General features: G+C 43.9%; 1 protein-coding gene across 2 annotated transcripts in view; it reads left to right on the forward strand.

The window, feature by feature from the left end:
* The window catches only part of ASAP1 (ArfGAP with SH3 domain, ankyrin repeat and PH domain 1), a 351,004-nt gene that overhangs the window by 226,791 nt on the left and 98,551 nt on the right, over positions 1–25,662 (forward strand). For both annotated transcript variants that reach the window (XM_082719724.1, XM_082719725.1), the window contains exons 6-7: positions 19,960–20,034; positions 20,546–20,595. In XM_082719724.1, coding sequence (XP_082575850.1) covers positions 19,960–20,034; positions 20,546–20,595 — 125 coding nt within the window. The remainder of the gene's footprint in view (positions 1–19,959; positions 20,035–20,545; positions 20,596–25,662) is intronic.

Raw genomic sequence — 25,662 nt, forward strand, 5'->3', positions numbered from 1 at the left:
GCATGCTTTCTTCTTCCTTGTCCTCTCTCCTTTAAGGGTTAGAAGACTAAGAAAGATCAATAGAAATTGCTAGAAGGCTCAGTTCATTTAATTAAAACAAAAACCAACATTTATCTCTTTGAAGAGAGTGGTGGCGTTCCTGGTGAGGGAGCAGGTAGACAAATCCATTTGTACTCTAGTTGGTTACTAAGGGAACACTGTCCTGATTGAGTAATAAGCCAGTCCCAGGAGTTTATACGACCTGACAACAGTTTCAACAGCTTGCTGCTTCCCTTTTTATGTCCTGCCAGGAAAGGCTAGAGCAGAGCAGACAGGCGGATGGGGCCAGGCCTTGGAGCCGGAGCTCAGAGGAAGGCACGCCCCTAGGAGGGACAGAGTTCCAGGACAGCTTGCCGCACCTCCAATCCCCAGACAAGCTCCTTAGCTTGCCCAAACCCTGAGTGTTCCTCAGGAGAGTCCTGAAAACCCTGTTAAGCTAGTGGAGTCTGGAAACATTAAGCAATAATGGTCACAGGTGGCATTCAGGGAGTAAGAGAAAAGAAGATACTTTGGTATTTTTAGCCTTTCTAAATTGTATCCTCACAGCAAATACCAAATGTCTGCTGTGTTCCAGGGTCTGTGTTATATACTGAGAAAGGCCATTTTCCAATTAAGATAGTACATATTATGGGTATTTTTAATAACTTTTATTAAAACATTACTTAACGTAGAGGAAAGGGTGGATTTGGGGGTGAGGTCTAGCTTTCTGCTTTTGACTAACTCTAGATAGAGAAGAATTTCATCATGTTAACTTGTAAGTAATCCTTATTGCAACTGTATCGGGTTGAGGAATTTCTGAAGGGTTGGTCCTGAGACCAGGTGCCCCTTGAAAAATTATTTCTTATCTACTTTTCTGTTTCATTTCCCTCATCAGTGAGTTATAATAAATTGAAAAAAGAGTGTTAGCTAGAAGCTCATAAATTTGTGGTCTTAGGACCCCAATCTTAAAAATGATCAAGGACACTGAAGAGTTCTTGTTAATGTGGGCCATTTCTATCCATACTTACTATTTTATCACTTAAAATTGAGAAATGTTGAAGTCTCTTAATTGATTATGTTGCAATATGCTATTTGGTTGAAGTAGACAAAAAATACAGCCTCACAGAGAACTATATATTAGAGAAAGAGGAGAACTTTAAGAATTCAGGTGATTACCAATATAAGAATAGTTAATAGCAGTGTGAATCTGAAACCCTGTGTGTGGCAGGCTCATTTTATTTGTTTTTGAGAAAATATTTGCCAGACACCCACATCTCAGTACCACAGTTTGTCAGTCCTTCTTTCGAAGAAAAGCAAATGGTGTCCCATTAAAAAACTGACAGACCCGGGACTCCTGGGTGGCTCAGTTGGTTAAGTGTCCAACTCTTGATTTTAGCTCGGGTCATGATCTCAGGGTCAAAAGATCAAGCCCCAAACTGGGCTCCACGCTGTTCATGGAGGCTGCTTGGGACTCTCTCTCTCCCTCTTCCTTCTCCCCCCCACCACTTGCACACTCTCTCTCCAAAAAAAAGGGAAAGGGGGAGAAGCTGACAAACAAAATTAGCTATTTTAGCTTGCAACTCAAAAATACTGCCTAAGTGCTTTTTCTCAAGATAACTGGTATTTTGGTGTGCCTTGAGAGTGGTTTGTGCAAACTTCTGTTGTATCAAACCAGATATAGGAAAGATGTACTCGGGTTGATATGTAACAAACAATAATTTTAACTGTTTCATGGTGGGCATTTTTAAAAGAAAATAGCCTGCCCCTGCCCCCCGCAAGAGCATGACCATGAAGAATACAGTGACCTAGGTTGGTGTCGAACAGTGCCTGGATTCACGTCAGGACCCCAGTAGGTTCACCCCCATTACTTTTGTACAGTCCGTGCTGATATCTAAAAAGTGGAAAAGTCAGACAAAATCTCAGTATTACTATGAAAGTCCTTTCGGCCTCAGAGACTTCTGGGACCTGCGGACCACACATTGAGGCCCACTGGCATAAGAGATCACTGGCTGTGATTCCAGACCTGGCCCTAGGTGGGTTGGTAACATAGCCTGACTGGGAAGCACCAGTTGTCTTCACTGGGAAAATGAGGAAAAATACCTTCTATATCCTGTGCTTGTGTGAGGATCGTTATACCACACACATGAGAAACTTTGTAAGCTGCAAAGTCCTTGGGTCACACACAGCAGCTGTTAGGGTACTCACAGACTCCGTTAGTGTTAACTGCTGTGGCATTAATAGCCACCGCAGGAGACTTTAGTTTTGCATTTTTTTCTTATTGTAAAAAGAACACATGCCTGGTGGGGAAAATACAGAATCCAGAAAGAAAATTGCAGTTTCTCTTCTATATTCTCCCTTCCCAGAGATAACCATCATTGATGTTTGGGGTCTATCTTTCTAGCCCTCTTTTCTGTACTTTTTTTCCCCCAAATAGATGAAATCATGTGTTCTACGGAACTTTGTATTGCACTAGATTTCATTTAGTGCTGGCATTAGAGCATTTGCAGTTCATCTAGTTGGGACAAATGATAAATGCAGAAGCCTGAGAGGATAGGACTTTCCAAAGAATGCCCTATGACAGGTTCATTATCATTGGCCGTTCAGCCCTGTCCTTGTGGCAGTCTTGTCCCTGTGGTGAGAGCCAGTGCTGGGACATCTGCTTAATGGCAGCCTAGGTACCCAGGCAGGAGGAGGACCGGGACTTACTGTCCAGGAAGCTATTCACATACATACAAGGTCTTTGGTCTTTTGCTTTCTGTGTGCTTTTGACCCCTTCAAGTGAAAACAAGTTCCTCGAAAGCATGTCTTTTATCAAGATAACATTGCCCTTTGTATATTTTTCTGATTAAAGTCCAAGTCATCCAAAATTTCAGAGATGGAGAACAGATCAGTGGTTCATAAGAGTTTGGAGAAGGGGTCAGGGGCGCAGTTATAAAGGGGTAGCCTGAGGGAATTCCTTTGTGTTGATAGAACAGTTCTCTAACTCTGTTGTGGCGTGGATGTGCCTATGGGTATGTGTGATAAAATGTTACAGAGCCATACGCAGACATACCAAAAAATGAGTGCATGCAGAACTGGTGAAATTTAAGGTCTATAGTCTAGTTGATCATCTCAGGCCAGTGTTGCTTCCCAGATTTTGGTAATGTCCTGGTGTAAGCCCTTAAGTTTGTAAGGTGTTACGCTTGAAGGAAGCTGGTTGAGGACACCAGGGACCTCTCTGAACTATTTTTGCAGCTTTTTGTGAATCTGTAATTTTTCCAAAATAGAAAGTTTACATAAAAGTATAAATCATCAAATTCTGGTCAGGGAGAGAGAGCGGGGAATTGAATGATTTAGCCATGGTTATATGAAAATTTCCGTGTAAAACAAACGTACCCAGCAAAACGCAAGCCCTCACTTTCTGCTGTGCCCTCACATCTGTAATCCCACTTCCTGTGCACTTTGATATTTTTCTAAACCAGTCTTTCTCCGTGTTTTCAGCTGCTCCCTCTAGTTAAAGTCCTTTCTGTGGCCACTGTTCCCTAAACGCCAAGTGATGAGCTCTTTCCCCTCAGAAGCCAGTCTCTTTGTCACGTGTGCTAGGGAATGCTGCCTCTTAGTGGTGAGAAGCCAGAGAAATGAGGTCATGATCCGTTTTGTTGATGTCTTTAATATGTGTGTGGCCAGGTTTTAAGTGCACAGTCTTTTATGGGAATTACCTCTCATGGCCTTTGGTTCACAGCATATATTTCATAGATAGTAGCATTTTTTTAATTATTAGAAATAGTTCTTTAGTTGATTTGCCAGTCTCCTATGAATTCATCCTTCCTCTAGTGAAAGAAGCCTTCATAACAAAAGCCAGCTCCAGACATAACAAATTATTTGTTGAGGGGCGCCTGTGTGGCTCCGTCAGTTAAGCGTCTGCCTTCGGCTCAAGTTGTGATTCCAGAGTCCTGGGATCCAGTCAGTGGAGTCTCTTCCCCCGTTGTCCCTCACGCCATCTCTGTCAAATAAATTTTTAAAAATTTAATTTAAAAAAAAAAAAAGTACTTGTTATTTCTGGATTATAAACTGTTGCTTGCTTCCATGCCTTTGTACCTTCCATTCTTTCTTTTTTTTTATTATCATCAGGGTTAACATTTTTTTTTAAGATTTTATTTTTTTATTTGACAGAGAGAGACAGCAAGAGAGGGTATACAAGCAGGGGGAGTAGGAGAGGGCGAAGCAGGCTTCCTGGCCTAGCAGGGAAGCCTGGTAGGTAGGTAATCAACATATTAATGATATGATATTCATGACTACCCCTAGGTAGTCAACATATTAATGATAAAGGCTTTCTTTACGATGCAGTTTCCTTGTCAAAAAGGGGGGAAAGGAAGAAGAAGAAAAAGAAAGGATGATCTTTTAGAGTTTTAGCTGTTTCAAAGTATTTTTGTCATTCATTTGGTTAAATATACAGAACCAAAATTATGTTCAGTCTCTTTATTTTTAAGTCATTGCAAAGAAAGCAATGAAGTTATCACTTGCTAAACACTGCCAGGTCTGCTCTCCTGCCAGCACCCCGTCATTGCCTGTGATCCAGGGAAAGAAAGTAGGGAATCAACAGAGGATTGCATCCACTTACTTAATCACCAAACCACAAAATGGGACGGGAAAGGAGTAACTGGTGGATTGAAGTAGATTCTCAGAGGGTAAGGAAACCTATTTGAACCATACCCCCCAAGACCCGCAATGTAGGATCAGTTTTAGAAAATATATATAAAACCTCTTTTAAAAGGAGGTGCCTGGAAGGATCTTGGTCTAGCCAGGACGGTCCACACCTTCTCTTCCCCGAGCCCTTAGACTGTTCTGTTGCTTGCAGAAGAGCCTCAGTCCCCTTTAACAGTTAGAGGACACTTATTGCCTCAGACCTGTTGAAGCAAAGGAAAGATTGCTCCAGCTGCAGAGCATTTCCTGTTTGCAATCTCTGACTGCGGGGTATGTGGTCGAGTTAAGGATTTATTTTTAATTTTTCTTCTTTTCTTCCCCCTCAAATGAGAACAGCAAAGGAGCATGCAGGTTGGATCTACATTTATAGCTGACCAGTTATTTCTCACATCCTTCTTTGAAATGCTGAAACATGGGGAGAGCAGGAGTATGGTCAGCAGTCCGCTGGCGGCCCTGGGTTATAGAATACATCGCAGCAGCCGCATCCCCTTGCAGAAGGTGTTCCGTCGTTGGAAGGGCTTAACATTGGATCTGCCAGGCGTCCCTTCGTGTCTTCGCTGGTAGTTGATATCGTGAGACCTTTCATGAAATGAGATCTATCCACGTGGGCAAGAGGGAGGTTTTCTTTTCCTCTCCTCTTGTAATAAAAGTTGTGCATGTTTACTGTAAAAATTTGAGAAATATGGAAAAATTTAAAATAAAGATCAGTATATAATTCTAACTTCCATTAATACTAATAATACACTATGTCCTTTGAAACAACTTTATGGATTTATACAAAGAGCAGCTGATAAAATTCAGAATTTTACAGATTCAGAGTGGTGGCAGGATGCATATGCCATGTATTATAGAACACCCCACCCTCTCCCCCCTCCCCCTGCCTCATGATTTTTCAGGCAGGTCCGTCCTCATAATTAAACACAATCTGTTTATTCCAGTGAAACAGGTGAACATTTATGTGAAGTGAGGTGAAGACTCAGAGTCCCACCTCAGTTCAGGTCCAAGCTTACCACCACATGAATCAGGTTAGAGCAGGTTTTGCTGCTAAATGAGTTTTAGAAAAAACAAAGTTGGGGTCCCAGGATGGCTCAGTCAGTTACGTTTCCAACTCTTGGTTTTGATCTCAGGGTCGTGAGATCGAGCCCTGCATTGGGCTCTGTGCTCAGTGGGGAGTCTACTTGAGATTCTCTCTCTCTCCCCTTCCCCCTCCCCACTCATGCTCATGCTCTCTGTCTCTCTAAAATAAATAAGTCTTTTTAAAAAAATTTTTTTAAATAAATAAAACTTGTATTATACATAGACATTGTAAACTTAAAGCCTGTTTGCTCTCTAGGACTATACAAATAAAATTGCAAAATTACTTTACCAGTCTACATAGTATATTTCAAGGTATAACTAAGCTCTAATTGCTTCCCTGTATAGAATTTGAATTTTATACTCATTAATACAGGGGTAGCTTATCTTAGATACATCCAGTATACAAAAAACCTGTGGTATCCCTGCGGCCTAACTTAAAAAACGGTTTACCATTTTTTTGGCTTTTTTGCATTAAAAACATTGTAAAAAGGAAGTTCGGATAATGCCTTTTAGCAGAATTGCATGCAGTGAGTAACAGTCTTCATTTAAAATGTGTTTGTGGTTGTCCAGCGTTACTCCACTTGAAACAGACTCACAGCATCACAACGCTAGCAGAGACTTATATTTTACAACTGTGGTTCTATGAGAGGGAGGGAAAAGAAAAACTGGTCCCTTATTGGAGGAGAAAGTTTCGTTAGCCATAAGAGAGGACTGAATGTGGGGGAGAAAATCTCAGGTTGGCACAGGAATGCTTGGGATGTCCCCAACATTTGCTTATCAGTATTTCTCTAAAAGATAGAGCTGGCAGGGGACAGGAGATAGAAGGGAGCAAGTAGAGTATTTGGTGAGCGCTACTGTTTCTGCCTCTTTGCACCTGACAGCAGCCCTACCAGGTAGTAACCATAATTATCTTTATGGAACAGTAGAGGAAACTGAGGCCCAGAGTGCTAGGTCAGAGCAAGCATTCAGACCTAGAAGGTCTACTCCAGAGCCCATGCTTTTAAGAAGTACACTGGATTGTGTCTCAAGGATGTGGGCATCATTTTGTGGACCTCATATAAAATTTACTTTTAATTTATTTAAGTAAAAAGGACTGATTTAAAGGGCAGCAAGTAAAACAGTGGCACAGACGCAGCAGGAGGAAGGCAAACACTGTTCTGAGGTAGCTAACAGCGTTCTGTCTGCATGAACTTGGTGCCAGAAGCCTCCGGAGCTGCTTTTCCAGGCCCAAATATGGAGGCCCTTGTGAAAAGCAAATGCGGATATTTTCCTTTGTTTAGAGAGTTCTGCCAAACTCAGCCTCACACTCCCTCCTCTGACCTCTTCCACCGTTCCTTGATTTCTTATTTTCCATCCCAGGCCTGACCTCTTATCTGGATTCTGCTGTCCACCCACCTCCTCAGACTCAGTGTTCTCTTTTGAACTGGGTTTAGATTCCTCTTCAGGATGTTTCCTCTGCGTCTCTCCTCACCTCCACTTCCTGTAGTTTTTGGAGGAGGTGACCCACTCCAGATCCAGACTTTCGGGCAGGTACCACAGCCCAGCTAGGGCACCTTCTTCTGGGCTGTTGTCAGCCAGCACCAGGGACAGGGATTAGTGAGGGGGCGTGGCGGGGTTGGCACATACAAGCCAAGTGGATGCTTTGAGCTATGTACACCCTGTGCCGCTGTGTGGTGGCCCTGCTGGGCCCAGTGCGCCTGGCTCCCTCTGCCTGGGAACACGAAGATCAGAATCTGAGATGCCTTTTCCTAAGAGTTTTCCCTGAAACACTCATTCCATGCCGCCTTTGACAAGAGTTCTAGATTGAAAAGTACTCCATACTGCTTTTGGGGATTTACGGTGCATATTTGTATATTAAAGGCTTGGAGACATCCTATTATTAAAGAGACCTGTCCAATTCCTTTTTTTTTTTTTTTAATTTATTTGTCTCCATACTTTCTTGTTGTATAAGAAACATTAACTTCCCATGGAACCACTTCGAGACATGCTGATTTAAATGTTTTCTGGACCAGGTGATTCATTTCATATGTTGTGTTTAATTTTATTGCATTTCATATCTATTTCTTCTTTATTTTTCAGTATGTAATTTCCGATTATTTAAGCTGGTTGCTTCTTTTCACTTTCTTTACACTTTGCCTCTTTCAGATTGTACCCTTTGGTGTCTTTTTTGGTACATCTAGGTTTAACTGTGAAGAAAGAGGCTGCTGATCTAGCCTTGAACTAGTAGCTTACATCTTCTACTAAATGTGAGTAGGCCCTTTTATTGACTGGCTGCCTAGCTGTGTTAAGCAATTGAAAGTTCAGAAAGCTGGCAGAAGTGCACGACTTTGAAGTCAGACAAAACTGAGTTCACTTTTCTGCTCCACCGATTCTCAAGCTGGGTCAGTAGAGGCGGAATCATTCATTCAGTTATTCACTCGTGCATTTACCCAGAAAGCAAAGATTTCAAGAAAGGCTTCCCAGAAGAGACACCTTGAACTAGGCCTTAAAATAATTAATAGATATTTATAAAACTATTCTCTTAGGTAGGCTTGCAGATGTGCTTTTTGTGAACTAGAAGCATTAAGCAGCATTAAGCATTGGTTGATACACTTGAAATGTATTTACTGATTTACTTATATCAAAAGATTTTATTGGGGCTCCTGGGTGGCTCAGTGGGTTAAGCCTCTGCCTTCTGCTCAGGTCATGATCTCGGGGTCCTGGGATCAAGCCCCACATTGGGCTCTCTGCTCAGTGGAGAACCTGCTTCCCCCTCTCTCTCTCTGCCTGTCTTTCTGCCTACTTGTGATCTCTCTCTGTCAAATAAATAAATAAAATCTTTAAAAAAAAAAAAGATTTTATTTATTTAGAGAGAGCGAGCAAGTTAGAGGACATAAGTGGGAGGGAAGGTCAGAGGGAGAAGTAGACTCCCAGCTGAGCAGGGAGCAGGACGTGGGACTCGATCCTAGGACCCTGGGATCATGACCTGAGCCTAAGGCAGACATCCAACCCACTGAGCCACCCTGGCACCCCGATACACTTGATATTTAGAGAGTAAGGTCAAAGTCTGTACTTCAGGGTTTCGTTTTTTGGTTTTGTTTGTTTTAAAAGATTTATTTATTTATTTATTTATTTTGCGTGTGAGTAGGGGAAGGGGCCGAGGGAGAGAGGAAGAGAGAGAATCTCAAGTAGACTCCAACAGTGGGGAGCCCATCATGGGCCTCAGTTTCATGACTATGAGATCATGACCTAAGCCAAAATAAGGAGTCAGACACTCAACCTACTGAGGCTCTCAGGAGCCTCTGTTTTTTGGGTTTTTTGTTTGTTTTTGTTTCTTTGGGGTTTTGTTTTTTTTTGTTTTTGGGGTTTTTTTAAGTAAAGACTTTCTAAATTGTGGTCTTGACTTAGCCAGCATTTGCTGAATCCTCTGTTCCGGGCTCTGTGCTAGGCTTGGCTGTCACTTTCTGTTTAAGAGACTGCTTGTACAGACTGTTTTAATAGTTAACACTAAAGTACTACTTCATTTTATAGGAAAAGAGGGACATGGGGAGGGGACCAGGTATTTTAGACTTCCTGTGTTTTGCTGCCTGCAAATAGAAAAACTTTTTTCCCCCTTCTTTGGTTTCCTGGCAGCAGCTGGCATCACCGGCACAATACCCAAGGAGATTCTTTTTCTTCAAGGCTGACTTACAAATGTATCAAGTGGTGGTGGATATTACAGCCACGTTTAGGTAAATTATCTGGATTCTAACCTTTTCAGTGAGGGTCAAGCTTTGCGTGTGGCTGTGTCATAGCAATGAGGTTTGTCTGAGGTGCAGTTACTGCTAATTGGAGAGTTTTCATTGAGGATCCCATGAGGGGAAGCACAACATACAGACCAAGGAGACAGAGTAGGGCAGTCCAGGCAAGGGAGCAACACCCCCCTCTCTCCTGTTTTCCTGGCAGTTAAGTGAAGACAGTGTCTACAAGGAGGTGTTGCCTTCTCCTCCTGTGAGGGTACGCAGTGAGCCCCGAGTGCTTGCACAGTTATTGTACTACATTTTAAAATTTGTTAGGAAGATGCTAAGTAAAAGTTTTTGATTATCAAACATACACTGTGTGATAAAGATGTTCAGTGAAGGCAAGGAAAATAGAATTTGATGTCACCTACAGTATGGTTTTGTTCTGGTTTAAACATAGCAAATTGTAGATGACATGCATGGAAATGAAATTAAGGGTCTGAAAGTCGATCATGAACCAGTCGATCGATGCTTTCAAGCACAGTAGGGAAATCCTTAGAGTCGAGACATCCTTTTTTTAGACAAAGGCCTAGCTGCCTGGGCCTTTCTTCCTTTTGCTTTCCCATTTATCTTGGGCTTATAAGTCGTAACTACTCACCTTTTTCTTGCAGTTATCCTCAAATGAAATCAGATGCTGCACCTAATGTAAGGCTTAATAGTGCTTTCATTTTCCCTCTTGATGTAGGAGATGATGTTAAATCTAACCCCTCATTTGCTTAAATTGAATTAGACAAAATATTATTGCATTATTTTACGTTAAGGAATTCTCATGTTCCCAGTACGCTTATATCTTCCTGTTTCTCTCTGTGCAACTTGCAGGAAAACTGTGTTTTCTGCTTAAATTCAGTCTTGTCAGTTCCTGATGCCTCTAGCATATGGTGTAATTTGGGTCCCCCTCTGCCTTAGGTTTTCCCCAGATCACCCAGAGCATTCACTCCTGTGCTCTTCGTGGTAATTATGCCTGAGACCTTTAGACAGGTGACTTCCAGTTTTGACTGTAGGCTTTCCCTTCTCTAAAGGAGTTTGGTGTTCCCTCTGCTTTAGACAACCCTTCCTGTAAAGCTGATGCCATCACACGTAGAGAGCTTGTTTGAGCACGGTAGTTGGGTGCCCCCTCAGGGTGTCTGATTAACTAGGATTGAAGACTTCACTTCTAACAAGTTCTGGATGATGCAAACACTAGGGGTCCGAGGACCATGCTTGGTAAGGGAAGGATGGTCATTCTGGACAGAGATACAGAATTCCCAGTGTTACAGAGAAGGTGCAATGTTTCCTGCCAGATTCACTCCTTGATTCATGACTTTTACTTTTATTCTGGTTTCTATCTTGTATTAGTCAGTCACAGAACAAGTTGAATGAGAAATAGGCTGCTGGTTGATTATATCGCCCTCTTGTGTTTCTGTGTCCTGTTCTTTTTTAAATTGTGTTAATGTGAGTCGCCATAAAATACATCATTAGTTTTTGATGCATTGTTCCAAGATTCATTGTTTGCGTACAGCACCCAGTGCTCCATGCAGTCCGCGCCCTCCGTAATACCCACCACCAGGCTCACCCAGCTCCCCATCCCCCTCCCCTCCAAACCTCTCAGTTTGTGTCTCAGACTCTACAGTCTCTCGTGCTTCATCTCTCCATCCGATTTGCCTCAGTTCACTTTTCCTTTCCTTCTTCTAATGTCCTCCGGGTTATTCTTTATGTCCCACAAGTAAGTGAAACCATCTGTGTCCTATTTCATTTTAATATTCCAAATACCAGTTCATTGTCAAAAACAAAATACAGGGGAAAACGCTGAAATAAAAATCACCAGCAGCCTTACAATCCACCGTTACTGGGTTGAGATAGACCTATCTGTATCTTCTAATCCTTTTCCTATTTATAAATCTTATTATCATAGGGCTACTTATTGCCATAACTTTTTATCCATATTGGTTTCATACTATAGCACTATTTGATAACCTGATTTTTCACCTTTTTTATGTATTTTGAAGATGTTTTCTGATTTTGTAAAGCACTGTAGCCTCAGACCTTTGCTTAATTGGAAGCATATAGCCTCTTAACACAGAGCTACTGTTGTTGAGATGGGGTAGGGAGCCTCGAGCCTCCCCTGCAGTCAGTGACTATCCCCCACTGCAGCGTCTGCACAACCCCTTGGCAGTGTCCGTGTCTTCATTTCTGACAGCTCTGTAGAATGCCCATCGTATATTCACCCAGTCTCCTGTGCTGAACATCTCCAGTGTTGCCATGTACTTACCTTTGAGAACAAGTCGAGGGCATCATTTAGAATTTCTGCATGTGCGCTGGCAATTGATTATTTCAATGTTGGAGCTCATTACCGTGTGAATTCGGGGTGCGTATCTTTATTTCTCCTTCCTTCACTATTTGAGTCAGTTAGGAAATGGAGAGAAACTGCCTGGAGCCCAGGACCCTGGTAGGTCCTCTCTGTTCTTGCTCTTGTCAGGTTAAGAAGATCACTTTCTTGAGATCTTTCAGATTTTCTCAAAAGGTTCTGTTTATATTATGCCAGAAGTATTATAGTAGACATTATAGACAATATAAAACTATCTAGGGTTTTGATAGGAACTGTGAATGGACCCTTCTAACTCTTCAGCATCACTTCAGAACTGCTTAGTTACTGTTTTGCGACTTTGTTGGAGGTAGGGAGATGGGGCCACATCCTGCTAGTGAGACAGCGAGAGCATCTCCTTCTGGCTGTTCTCACCCAGTTGGTCTGGATTTTTTTTCTGGTGCATTCAGTTGTATCTTAGTAGCTCATTTTAAGCTGTAAGAGTGCTATACCCAGAGGGTATATTACAGACCTTGTAGTTTTATCAGTGACAGAAATGAGAAGTGACCAGCCTGTACCCACAGCACCAGGTGGAGGCAAGTTCAAATCTAAAACACCGTTCTTCCCCAGTTGTCAAACCAAGTCTGGCAGCTGCTGAATGAAAGGTACCCTCGGTCTGTCACCCCCAGCCATATCCTGAGGGCAGTTCTAATCTCCTGTCCTTCTCTTAAAAGTACCCCCACCTCACTGCCTTCTACTCTGGAAGTGCAGAGTGCTCCAGGAAGACCAAAATTGGCCCAGATTCTGTAACAATTTTGAGCCTCAGAACAGTTCTCCCAGGCATGGAGAGGAACCCATTTGTTCAGCCATTCACTCCATCAACAAGCATTTTATTTGACAGGCCTGTGCTGTCCTAGGGGTTTGATATAACACAGGGGTAGGCAAAACAGCCATAGCTCCTGCCTTCAAGAAGCTTTGCTCCAGACAGTGAAGAAACAACCAAGTGCTTCTAAAATGTTCTGTGCTTTGAAAGGGAGCCTCTTCTGCCTCATTAAGATTAATTTCGCAGGCAGGAGATATCTATGTAGAGTGGGTCAGGACCTCCCTGAAGAGGAGGCATGAAGACTAGATAGAATAGGAGTCTCTGCCCATAGCTGAAGGAGAGTGGTCCAGGCTGAAGGTAAAGCATGTGTGGGGGGCTGGGCGGGGGGGACCTTGATGGATTAAGAACCAGAAGAAAGGCTAGCACGGTTGTTGGTCAGTGGGAACAGGTAGGGGGTTCCCTGACAGGTTGCCAGGGCCAGACTTAAACTGGGAGGTTAGATTTGAATCCAGGTCCATGAGAAGCCGTTGATGGATTTTTGAGCAGGAGAGTGATAGGATCTGAGAGTTGAATAGGAGGACTCAGGAAGTGATAATGGAGTCAGTAAAAATGTTAATTAAAAACCTAACCGCTGCTTCCTCACTGTTTGACTTTGGGCAAGTTACTTAACCCCTCTGAGCCTGTTTCCTCATTAATTGGGTGACACCAGGAATCATCTTACTGAGTTGTTGTGAGCAGTAACTTTAGATAACATATGTTAAACACAGTACCATCTGTCATGTTAATAAATCTAATTCAGGCTGCTCTGCCTCGATTAGAGCATGGTATATAATAGGACGCATTACCTTACAGTTTGTAGAGACTCCCTTGTAGAATGAGGCAGGGAAACAACCATAAAACCTACCATTGGAGAGAATTTGGTGCCATATGAAGGACATTTGGGAGTGCTCTGACCCTCCACCCCAGCCTCAAAAGACCTAGTCTGGTATCCAAAATACTAATAACTATATTTTCTCTACCACTGCCACTAGCTTTTCAAATGTGAGAAAGTAAACCTAGTTACATTTTATTAAGAGTCTATGTTGTGAGGCATTTCACGTGCATAGCGCCCAGTATCTGTTCTGCAACACCCTTAGCAGGTGGCCTTCTCATTCCCACAATAAGCAAGGAGACCAAGTCTCTAAGAGGCTGCATGACTTGTCCAAGGACACACCTCACTAAGTGTGTGTTGCCTGCTTGACCAGGACCCTGGGCCCTGGCAGCTGTAAAGCGTAAACTGTTAGAAATGTGTGAGCAGTGGGTGAGGTGGGAACATTAACTCTCATCTCTGTTGGATTTGTAAGTGCCCTTGACCTGTGACCAGTGTTCTTTGTTTCCCCTTAATGCATATGCAACCAAATACAGTTAAAGCTTGGTTCAATGGGTCATTCATAGCTTAGTAACTGTCCATTCATGTGTGTAAGTATAGCATGGTCTTCAAAACATTCTGATAATCCGCAGGAAGATAGTGCTGTGGACAGCTGTGACTTTGACATTAGCCCTGGGTTGGGGTTTGACCCCTCCACTTGATGCTCTGGGTTTGAGCATGTGACTTAACACGCTGGGGGATATCAGGGGCTTCCCATGAAGCAGCACAGGTGGAGGCATAGGACCCTGCGGCTTGCGGCAAAGCAGGAGCTTCGCAGTGTCCGCTTTCCCTGATGCTGTCCCATCAGCCTGGGCTAGTTGAGGAAGAGGCCAGGACACCCATTTTAAAATCAGAAAATCGAGGCAGTAAGGTTAACAGTTTGCCCAGAGTCACCGAGCCAGCAGAAGTGAGCGGCCACATGGCCTCTGAGCTTCTCAGCTCCTGCTGAGAACTCTTCCCTGTGTATCGTGACAGCCTGGAAACAGCCTGACCACAGGGTGCCGTGAAGGAGTTAACACACTAGACAGAATACCTCATTTATTTCAGGGAATCGGCGACTGAACTGCTGGGAGCTGGCTCATTATTTTAATTGGATTTTCCAATGCATTGAGCAAGTCAGCAGATTTGCATTAACCTTACTTTTAGGGAAACTGTTTCTGTCTGTAGAGAGGAAGGAGAGAGAACCAGTGGGCAGCAGAGAAGGAATGTCAGAATTAACTCGGGATGGCAAAGCAAGCACGTTCTGTCCTCCTTAACTGATACGGTGCCATGTGCATTGGGCATCCTAAGGGCACCACGTATAGCACTGTGCTCTCACTCAGGTGCTGCTGAGTCACTGGCCCCTCTGCCCGTGCTCCCGGGGGGCGGCAGGGAGCACCCTGGGGCCGCCAGAAGCCATAGGGCCTCGTGGTGACCTGCAGCTGCTTCCTTGCTCCTGCTCTGGGCCCTGGTCAGTTAGGGGACAAAACAGATAACATGCCTCCCCTTAACTAAGAAGCATACCATCTAGAGAGGAAAGATAGGTGATACATTAGCAGAGAAATAACAAAATCATTTCATTTTGTGGTAAATGAACCATTCTAAAGAGGTTTTAAAAAATCAGAGCAGATACATAGAGGAAAGCTGATGGTGAAGTCCTCTCTCCCGTCTGGGATTACATGTTCTGTGTGTATGACGTTTGGTAGGGTCTACCAAGTGGTAAGGAATACGTGGTTATTTTGATCAAAACCAGTATTAAACTACAGTTTGTTTGCTTAAACAAGCCACTTTTGCATAATGAAAGGATAGCCCTCAGCCGCCTCCTGTCTTTATTACAAATTTCTGGTTGGGCTTGATGCATATATTTGCGGGGGACGTTTCCTCTTCGTAAGGAAGGAAACAGACAGCAGTTTGTTTGGAAAGCAGATACATTTACCACACGCAGATATCATTTCTGAAAGGCTGTTAATGTATTTGCTTAAGAAAGTGGAAAAAGAGGTGCTTTTAGAAAGCTGTCCTTCATCCTGTGCTGTCGTGACTCGTGTGAAGAGCTTAACATTAATTCAACTTGATCACTTAAGGAAAGGAAATAGATTGGAACTTGAGTAAATGGGAATGGAATAATCGATAGAATTTTAGTAAAATTAATGGGAAATAATGGTTTACTAGATTTGAAAGCCTTTCAAAAAATCCATTGAGGATAATGAAGATGGTACAGGAAGGCGGCTGGCCACTCGTTTTATTGCTGTGACCACGTCCTTGCGGTTGCCCTAAACATGGTTTCGTTACACATCGGGTTCCAAGCCTTGCTCAGGCCATAGGAGGGATTCCTGAAAGGACTGGAAAAATAAAAAAGCAGGAGAATCACAGAATCCTACAACTGTCAAGTCATGTAATCCATCTCTGTCACAGAGCAATACCTTCAAATATTGGAGAAAAATAGATCTTTTCATTGAGATCTCCAGGGAAAGAAATTTTGTTTGGCCCATCAGTAAATATTTCTTAAAAGTTGCCCTTTCTTGAGATTAGTTTGTCTTCTTTTTGACTTTTCCTCTGTGTCTTCATAACAGGTAGTTACTATTCACTTTGTATTTAAACCAATCTCCTTTGGGGGCACCTGGCTGTCTCAGTCGCTTAAACATCCTATTCTTGATTTCACTTCAGGTCATGATCCCAGGGTCCGGAGATTGAGCCCCATATTGAGCCCCGTGCTCAGCGGGGAGTCTGCTTGAGATTCTCTTTCTCGCTTTTCTGTATGCCCCTCCTTGCTACTAGCACTTTCTTTCGAGCTCTCTCTGATAAATAAATAAAATCTTTAAACAACAACAACAACAACAAAAAAAAACCAGTCTCCTTTGCCAGTTTTTGCAGCTGAACCTGATTTTTCCTGGGACGTAAGGTGGGGAAAGAATAAGTTTCAAAATTTTTTTTTTCCTGGGGCCTTTCTTAGGCTCATCACTAGGAAGATTCTGAATTCATAATACATGATATTTGGCCTTCTTGGTTTCTTATCAGCTCCCAAGAGTATATGTGTGGATAACCACAAAGAAATTCTTAATTCTTGGGGTTTTCCACCAGTGCGGCTGGGGCCCACCTCCCCCTGCCCCAGGCCTGACCACAGCGGCGGCACCGGCAGCTTACAGCAGGAGTCTGGTGTGTGGTCAATACTTTGCTTCTGAGGGACTTTTCCTTCCGAGCAACTCCCACATTCAGTACTAACCACAGAGTTTCATAATTCTTTCATTGTTTTGTTGTTAATACAGCCTTCACACCAAGGTGGCAATGACATTAATGTATTTTTATTCCCTGCTCCATTTCACAACAGATTTGAGGCATTGGTGGAAACCCTGATGTAGGACTGAGTTAAAAATGTTTTATGATCTCTGTCCTCTCATTTTGTGTTTTAGAATTTTTCCTTTTTTTTTGTTTGTTTGTTTGGTACAAAGAAATGCTTTTCATGCAGAAGGGTCCACAGTAAAAGGTTCTTCTGCCACTTCCCCCTTACACACCCAGTCTCTGTCTCTGCAGCAGTTTATTCTGTATGCTTCCAGCAGTCATGTAAACATGAACCCATTTTTTTTAATTCTTTTTTTTTTTAAGTTTTATTTACTTATTTAATCTCTGTACCCAGCATGGGGCGTGAATGGACAACTCTGGGATCAAGAGTCGTGTGCTTCTCCCACTGAGCCAGCCAGGTGTCCCTGTTCTTTTTATACAAAACTCTGTATGCTGTGAATACTGTTTTACACTTTGCTTTATCACATAACAATTTATCTTGGAGATATTTCCGAAGCTAGACGTAAAGAACTTCCTCATTTGTGTGGCTATTGTTTAGAACTGGCGTAATTTATTTGACTAGTTCCCCAGTTCCCTATTTGACTACTTCCCTAAGCTCTGCCTCAGTATAAATGGTCCTAGGGGCGCCTGGGTGGCGGCTCAGTTGGTTAAGCACCTGACTCAACTTCAGCTTAGGTTGTGATCTCAAGGCTGTGGGATGAAACCCCACGTCAAGCGCCGTGCTCAGTGGCAAGTCTACCTGAGATTCTCTCTTGCTCTTCCTCTGCCCCTCCCCCCACTCTCGCTCTCTAAAATAAATAAATCTTTTAAAAGAATTAAAAAAAAAATAAACAGTCCTACAGAGAAGAACCTTATACTCACATGATTCTGTATTTCCTTCACTCTACAAATACTGTGCACCTGCTCTGTGCTAGGCAGTGTTCTAAGTTCTGGAAATAAGACAGTGGGCATCCATCCAGAGCCTGCTCTCAAGGAGCTTGCATTCAAATTGAGGATGCAGCACACACATGAGGAAACAAATACAGATGCAAGTGTGAGGGACGGTAAATGTTTTGAAGAAAATAATGTAAGGTTGCCTACGACCTGAGGAAGGATAGAGACTGGCCTGAGTGGTGGAGGATGGGTGGGCCCCTGCCTCACTTCCCACCCCCCACACACACTCCGGAGACCCACAGGACAGTGGGATGCAGGAGGCTTGTATTTCAGCAGTGAGCTTGCTGAGAACTCAGAGCAAAATGTTACTACAGCTATTCATCGGTGGCAGGGAGTGAGTCCTGTTAATCCTTAGTTTTCCCATCTCATACCCAAGGCCAGTGGTTTTCAACTTTTTCTTTATTATTACCTGCAAACTGCCCTTACTTTTTTTTTTGATATTTTAATTTTAAGTAATCTCTATACCCAGCTTGGGGCTTGAACTCACAACCTCAAGATCAAGTCACACACTCCACCAACAGACTTTTTTTTAACTAATCACTTCCCCTGTGAGGTTTTAATATAACAGATATACTCTATAGATCAAGTTTCTGTACTTGGGTCCCTTGGAGAGCCACAGCCATTAGAACATCTAAGATGTTTCTCACCCCACTTCCCAGGAACCAAGGCTGTCGACCTCACAGAATGCAGACTGTGAATCTGCAGCTCTCTTGCTGTTGGCACTTGCCAGCCAGGCAGTTTCCCTATGTGGGGTTACAGAATTTTCGTGGTTTCAGAATCTCTTTGTCTTTGAAAGAAGAAAGAGAGAGTTGGCTGTTTTTGATCCAGGCTGTCTGGTGGTGTGTGCCCTGGACAACTAACCTGGTGTGTTAATGGGTGGCCAAGGAGGGCAGAGCTAGGATGACAAGCTTCTGGAAGCCCCAGATGAGAGCAGTAGACAGGAGTCGGCAGAGGGTGTCCCTTCTGCTCCACATGGCCGTATTCTTATTTCTTACTTAACATCCCTTTGGACTTTAAAAATAAACCTGTATTCAACCCTTCCTAGGTGTGCAGAACCCGCTAGCACTCGTCGGGTATAATGACTAACCCATCACAGCAGCCGTCTGCCGTGGGTGGTAGCATCTCGAGTCATAGATGTGGTTCAGAGGATCCTGCTCAGAGCCTCCAAGTGTCAGCCCAGGTCCTTCTCTCCACTTTCTCCTTCCACCTCTGGATAGCACTTGGAGTGTCCAGATGGGGTAGAGTCTGCATACCATGACCTCCTCTGTCCCTGGGATGTGAGGTGTCTCAAGCCAGGAGGTGTTTTATTCACCTTTACCTAGCCAGCCACTAGCATGGTGGGTGTCACAGAGCAGGTACGTGATGATGATCGATGGAAGGGTGTGTGGCTGGCCGGCTGACTGGCATGACAAATGAGTACACGGCTTACCCAGGAGTCACTTCGTTTCCTGGGTGGGGGAACCCACCGACTTTCCCACCTGTAACCTGGTTCTGCAGGCCCCTGCCATCTTGGTCCCACACAACTAACCCTGATTTCCCCAAGGTGCTAGGAGTCTCCTTGACTCTTTATGACTGTCTTTTATACCATCTTAAAATCAAGGAGACGCAGACCACTGCCTTGGAACAGTGAAAACCGTGCACCCTTGCTCTAGATTGGGCTTCCTGAATATCTTATCTTCTTAACGGATCTGGGCACAGAGAGGATGCAGTGAGTAGGACAGTTGAGGTCCCTGTCTTCATTGAGATTACGTCCTGGTGGAGGACAGAGAATATACATATAAACCAGGGAATTTCAGAGAGTGACAGAGGCCATAGAAACATCTGAAATGGAGTGGTACAAGCCATTTGGGTAGTTCTCTTCTTCTTCTGACAGAGGCAGTTGAAGAAGAGTCAAATTAAGGTCAGCCGTGTCACAGGAGAACAATGACAGGTCTGTAGATGATTTGAGGAATTGTTCACGAAGGTGCACCTGTGTTGCCATTTGGTCATCCAGAGCCCGGGCTCCCAGCTCTCTGTCCACGTGCTGGAGGGGAAGCTGGTCTTGCCAGCCTGCTTCAGGGCGGTCCCTGGGGTCTGTAAGCTGGTGCACGGAAGCCCTTTCACAGAGCCTGGTGTTTGCAAGGCGCTCAGTCAAGAGTAGCTGATTCTGTTACTCTGTATGCACTTCTCTTTTAACCATTTCCCCCTTTGCTTTGCTTTCCAGCTCCAGGGCCTGAGCCACAATGTGATCTTCACCTTGGACTCCTTGTTAAAAGGAGACCTGAAGGGAGTCAAAGGAGTAAGTGTTCAGAAATTTGATTTTCGTTTTAACCGGAAGGGATTGATTTTTTTTTTCTTTTAAGATCATAATGGTACTTGTATTTGAAAGGCACTCTGAATACTTTTAGCATTAAAAAAAAAGTACTTGGAAGATGATCATTAAAAAGATGTGCCACTTCACATCGTGTTATTGACTGAGGAATACGATGCGGCAGTTTCCAGAATATGGGTGAGAGCCTCCGTGGGTGCGGGCAGTCTGTGCTGAGTCTTCGCCACATCAGCAGCAACCCTCAGCCCCAGCCTTTCCTGGCCGCCAGGTCCTGCTTCCCGTGGGTCCCTGGGAAGCTCGCCTTTCCGGCCTAGGCAAGCTTCTTACAGGTGATGGGTGCTGTGCTGCTCCCTGAGCGTCTGAGTCAAGCTTCACACACCCTGTAAAGGAAAGCACTTTTGCTGAGATGTTCTTTCAGAATTATTTATTTGCCTTTGAACAAAAGTAAATTCAATCTCTGCTTCATTTTCTCTCTCCTAAGGATCTCAAGAAGCCATTTGACAAAGCTTGGAAAGATTATGAGACAAAGTTGTAAGTAGCTTTTTGTTTGTTTTTTATAGTGTTGAATTTCTTAAGAAACCATTAACTGGAAGACTCCTTTCTTCTCAACAGCAGCTTGTGTAGTACATCCTCGTGAGGGCTAAGGGTTTGGGAGTGCTGACCTAATGAGAAGGAGTGCCTCGGCTGCGTCGCCGTGTGGAGTGAGGGATGCGGTCACTGCCCAGTGTTTCAGCGCACATGGCTGCTGCTACTAGCTTTCAGGCTGTAAATCTGACAGTTGTGACTTTTCTTTAATTATAGAGTTAGCACATAACTGTAGACTGTTGACATTCCTACCTAGCAGTCAGGAAATAATAAAAGCTAGCGTTCGTGACGTCCTTCTGCCTGCCAGGGCCTGCACGCAGTGTTCCTGTATGCGTGACCATCTCACGGGGACCTCACTGTCTGCGTCTGGTTCAAGGGACTGAAGCCTGGAGAGGCTGAGGAGACTTCAGAAGGTCAGAGAGCTAGGTGGGCGGTGTCGTGCTGGCATTCTCCAGGGCTGGAGCAGCCCCGGATGGGCACGGCAGGCCGGCCTGCTGGGTTATTGCGGGGATTGTGGAGAAGATGTGCGTGAGGTACGTGGTACAGGCCTGGCTCGTCTTCATACTGTATGGATCATACCACCTGCCTTTGTTATTTTTTTTTTAAGATTTTAATTATTTGAAAGAGAGAGTCCGAGGGGAGGGGCAGAGAGTGAGGGAGAAGCAGACTCCCCACTTAGCAGGGAGCCTGATGAGAGGCTCGATCCCAGGACCCTAAGATCATGACTTGAGCCCAGGGCAGCTGCTTAACCAACTGAGCCACCCAGGGACCCCTCCCTTCTTTTGTTATTACTACTCAGAAACATCTGTATTGTCAGGAGGTGGGGTTGGGGGAGAAATAGATTTTAAAGCACTTAATAAAAATCTTGGCTGTGAACTTGGCTGGCTATGAACATAAGCGAATAAAAGCCATTTCTGTCGACAGCAATAACAGCAGAATGAAAACACAAACAAAAGAAAAACAAATTCAGGATTAAATTTGTTTTTTGCCAAACTGCTTCCGTAAATGCTTATGTGAGCAGTGCCATTGCTGGAGACTTGCTGCCTTCGGAATACTTTCATGCATTGACAGTTAAAAGGCAGCCAAGAACAAGAAAGGTTCTTAAAATGGTCAGTGATGTAAATGAATACCATGGACCATCCTTTCTTCCGTTATGGAAGAGGATTATGAATGCTCACTCTTGTGACCGAAGTCTTGCCCTGCCCAGAGGCAGCTGCGTGTACTGGGCTGGGGTAGAACTAAGTACATAGCAAAGGGGAAGGCGTCCACAAAAGGGAGAAAAAAACTTTGTTCTAGACTTGTGGAGTAGATCTCTTTTGTAGGACATGGAAATAACAAAACAAGACACAATATGTGCTCTGTCAACTAAAGTACCGCCAATGTTGGGTGGTACAACCATATTTTTAAAACCACCTTTGAGTTGGTGGAAGAGCTCAAAGTTCCTGCTGGTCAGTATCATGAGTATCAGAGAACACCGACCGTTCTCAGGTATCCGGGTGCCTTCACGGCACTTTCCTCAACTGTATTCGAATGTGTCTGGCCGCTCGCTGGTCTGTATATTGTCCTCCAGCATCTGACCGTGGTGAGCTCAGCGACCACACAGTCCTTGTGTTTGGTGCTCATCTCTCAGGACCTTGCAGAACCTTGGGCACATAGCTAGTGCACAGGGAATAGCTCCTGAAAGAATGAAAGAATTACCCACATCTGCAAATGTGTACCAGAATTCGTGAGTTCAGCAGGTCCTGATTCTAGGATTTCACCAGAAACATTTTTGTTTTTCTTTTTTAATAAATCCCTGGCAATCAATTATTTTGCTAAGATAGGCTTCTTCCTCACTCTGTATAGTAGTACAGGAAGTAAAAAAGAAAACCGCAAATATTTGATTATATGATGTGGTAGGAGTCATTTGAGTATGAATTAAAGAAAACAAAAGGATATAACAAAAAAAAGAGAAAAGTTAATTATTAGCTGTGAGAACCCAGGGTGGCTGCTCTGTGGTCCTCGTTTAGAACCCCGGAGGCAGTGAGCCATCCCGGTTAAGACCACAGGGAATCAGAGACCGTGGGAGAAGCTGGGTGGTGCCGCTTATCAGTTCTACGACTTGAGCCACGGTACTTAACTTTGATGATGGTCCTCACCTGTTATTAAAACAAACAGAAAACGAAGAAGAAAAATCACCCACTTCTCAAGGCTTCTGTGAGGACAAGATAATGTAATATGTTGAAGTTATTGCTACTGCTGTCTGGATACAGCTGGCCCTCAGTCAATAGTTTCTAGCAAGATTTTTTTTTTAAAGATTTTTTTATTTATTTATATGACAGAGAGAGAGATCACAAGTAGGCAGAGAGGCAGGCCGAGAGAGAGAGGAGAAAGCAGGCTCCCCGCTGAGCAGAGAGCCCGACGCGGGGCTCAATCCCAGGACCCTGAGATCATGACCCGAGCCGAAGGCAGAGGCTTAACCCACTGAGCCACCCAGGTGCCCCTCTAGCAAGATTTTTTTTTTTTTTTAAAGATTTTATTTATTTATTTGACAGAGAGAAATCACAAGTAGACAGAGAGGCAGGCAGAGAGAGGAAGGGAAGCAGGCTCCCTGCTGAGTAGAGAGCTGGATGTGGGACTCGATCCCAGGACCCTGAGATCATGACCTGAGCCGAAGGCAGCGGCTTAACCCACTGAGCCACCCAGGCGCCCCTCTAGCAAGATTTTTAATGATCAAATAATATTTGGTCAAAACAATACCCATACATCAAACGTCAAATAGTACTTGCATCCGTTGAGACTGTGACTGCGTATAGTAGACGCCCCAGTAACAGTGGCTCCAACAAGAGTTTATCGGTGAACATAAAGGTCCCAGGGCAGACTGGGCACCCATCACAGCAGCCCTTACATGTTGTCAGAATGTCTGTGCTGCCCCCCAGATGCTGAGCTCAGGGAGTCCGTGCTGCTCCTGAAGAGGCAGCTTTCTTTTCCTAATGAGGAACAGGAGAGGGGATCTTAAGTAGGTAATGGGCATGCTTCCTGTGAAAAGACACAGCAGTCAGTGGCCCGGGGTTCCTGGCCTGCTGTTCCCTCTCCTGTCCCCCCTGCTGCCGGCCCCCTGGCTTCTCTGCTTCTGTGTTCCTCGGTGTTCTCTCCCACTGCCGCAGATAAGGGCTTAGCTCTGTGCACAGCCAGCCCCGTCACGTTCCCACCCCAACCCAGGTCAGCCAGTGCGGTTCATACAATGGTGTATAGGTAAACCAGTTGTCAGTTTTGAACTGGGAGTGCAGATGTTCGGGGAGCAGTTGAATGGTGCCTTATAATGGATTTCCATTCTTACAGCACCATTTTTTGCCTTTCCTTAATGAAATTATTGCCTCATTTCTGCATTTGCCTGGTCTCTATGAATCTTTTCCCACCAATGTCCAACACCTGTAAGTACTGTTTCTGTTTAGAAAATACACTCTCTACGTTGTAACGATGATTATGCGTGGATTAACATTGGGTTCTCTGTCAGTCCCTTCTTTTCTGTCTGGAGAATCCTTGCACAGCTCTTTAGATCAGCAGTGTCACTGGCATCCTGGGCTGCCTTTCCATGGGGATGGTCCTCCTTCTCTTTCCTGGAGCAGTCCTGTATTTGGTGGCATGCTACTTCTAGTCGTTTGCAGGAAACAGCTCTAAAGGAGGGAAATGTTTCAGATTTTGGCATGTCCAGAAATATCTTCATTCTGCCATCACACAGAATGGGAGTTTGGCTGAATGTAAAATCCTAATTTTATAACCATATTCACTCGAACTATTGAAGAGATTGCTCCACTGTCTCATTATTTCCAGTGTAATGAAAAATTCCGATGCGGCTTTAATCCCCATTTCTCTGTGTGTGACATGGGGGTTTGGGGAAGGGGCTCACTTATTCACAGTTAGAAAATGTTCATATTTTGCGGCACCTGGGTGCCTCAGTCAATTAAGCATCTGACCCTTGATTTCGGCTCAGGTCTTGATCTCAGGGTCCTGGGATTAAGCGCCATGTCAGGCTCCATGCTCAGCGGGAAGTCTGCTTAAAGATTCTCCCTCTCCCTCTGCCCCTTCCCCTGTGCCTTCTCTCTCAAATAAATAAATCTTTAAAAAGAAAAGAAAATGTTAATCTTTTTTTTCCCCAAAGTTTCGACATTTCTGCATGCATTGACCTTCTCCTTGCAATTTTTAGTCTTCAGTTCTAGAAATGTTTCCTGTCATTCCTCCCATCTGTTTTGTTTTTCTGTTTATTCTCCTAAAATGCCTCACCATATAGTATTGGACTCCCCGGGTGCTTGTTATAATTTTTCTCTCTTTTCTGTCCTATTTGTCTGTTATGTTTTAGATTATTTTCATCCTTTTATTCCCACTGTTTCAGTCGACTTTATTTGGCTGCCATATTTTCAATTTCCAGAGCACTTTTTCTTGATTAGTTGGGAGGTTTTGGTGGTCTTTTTATAGTTCCTTGTTGTTTCAACAAATGTTGGAGAGGATGTGGAGAAAGGGGAACCCTCTTACACTGTTGGTGGGAATGTAAGTTGGTACAGCCACTTTGGAGAACAGTGTGGGAGTTCCTCAAAAAATTAAAAATAGAGCTACCCTATGACCCAGCAATTGTACTACTGGGTATTTACCCCCAAGACATAGATGTAGTGAAAAGAAGGGCCATATGCACCCCAGTGTCCATAGCAGCAATGGCCACAATTGCCAAACTGTGGAAAGAGCCGAGATGACCTTCAGCAGATGAATGGATAAAGAAAATGTGATCCATATACACAATGGAATTTTACTCAGCCATCAGAAAGGATGAATACCCAACTTTTGCATCAACATGGATGGGACTGGAAGAGATTATGCTGAGTGAAATAAGTCAGGCAGAGAAAGTCAATTGTATGGTTTCACTCATTTGTGGAGCATAAGGACATTATGGAACATTATTGTGGAACATAGCATGGAGGACATTAGGAGAAGAAAGAGAAAAATGAGGGGGGGAGATTGGAATGGGAGACGAATCATGAG

The sequence above is a fragment of the Mustela nivalis genome, assembly GCF_964662115.1.
Source record: "Mustela nivalis genome assembly, chromosome: 2".
NCBI classification, from domain to species: Eukaryota; Metazoa; Chordata; class Mammalia; order Carnivora; family Mustelidae; genus Mustela; species Mustela nivalis.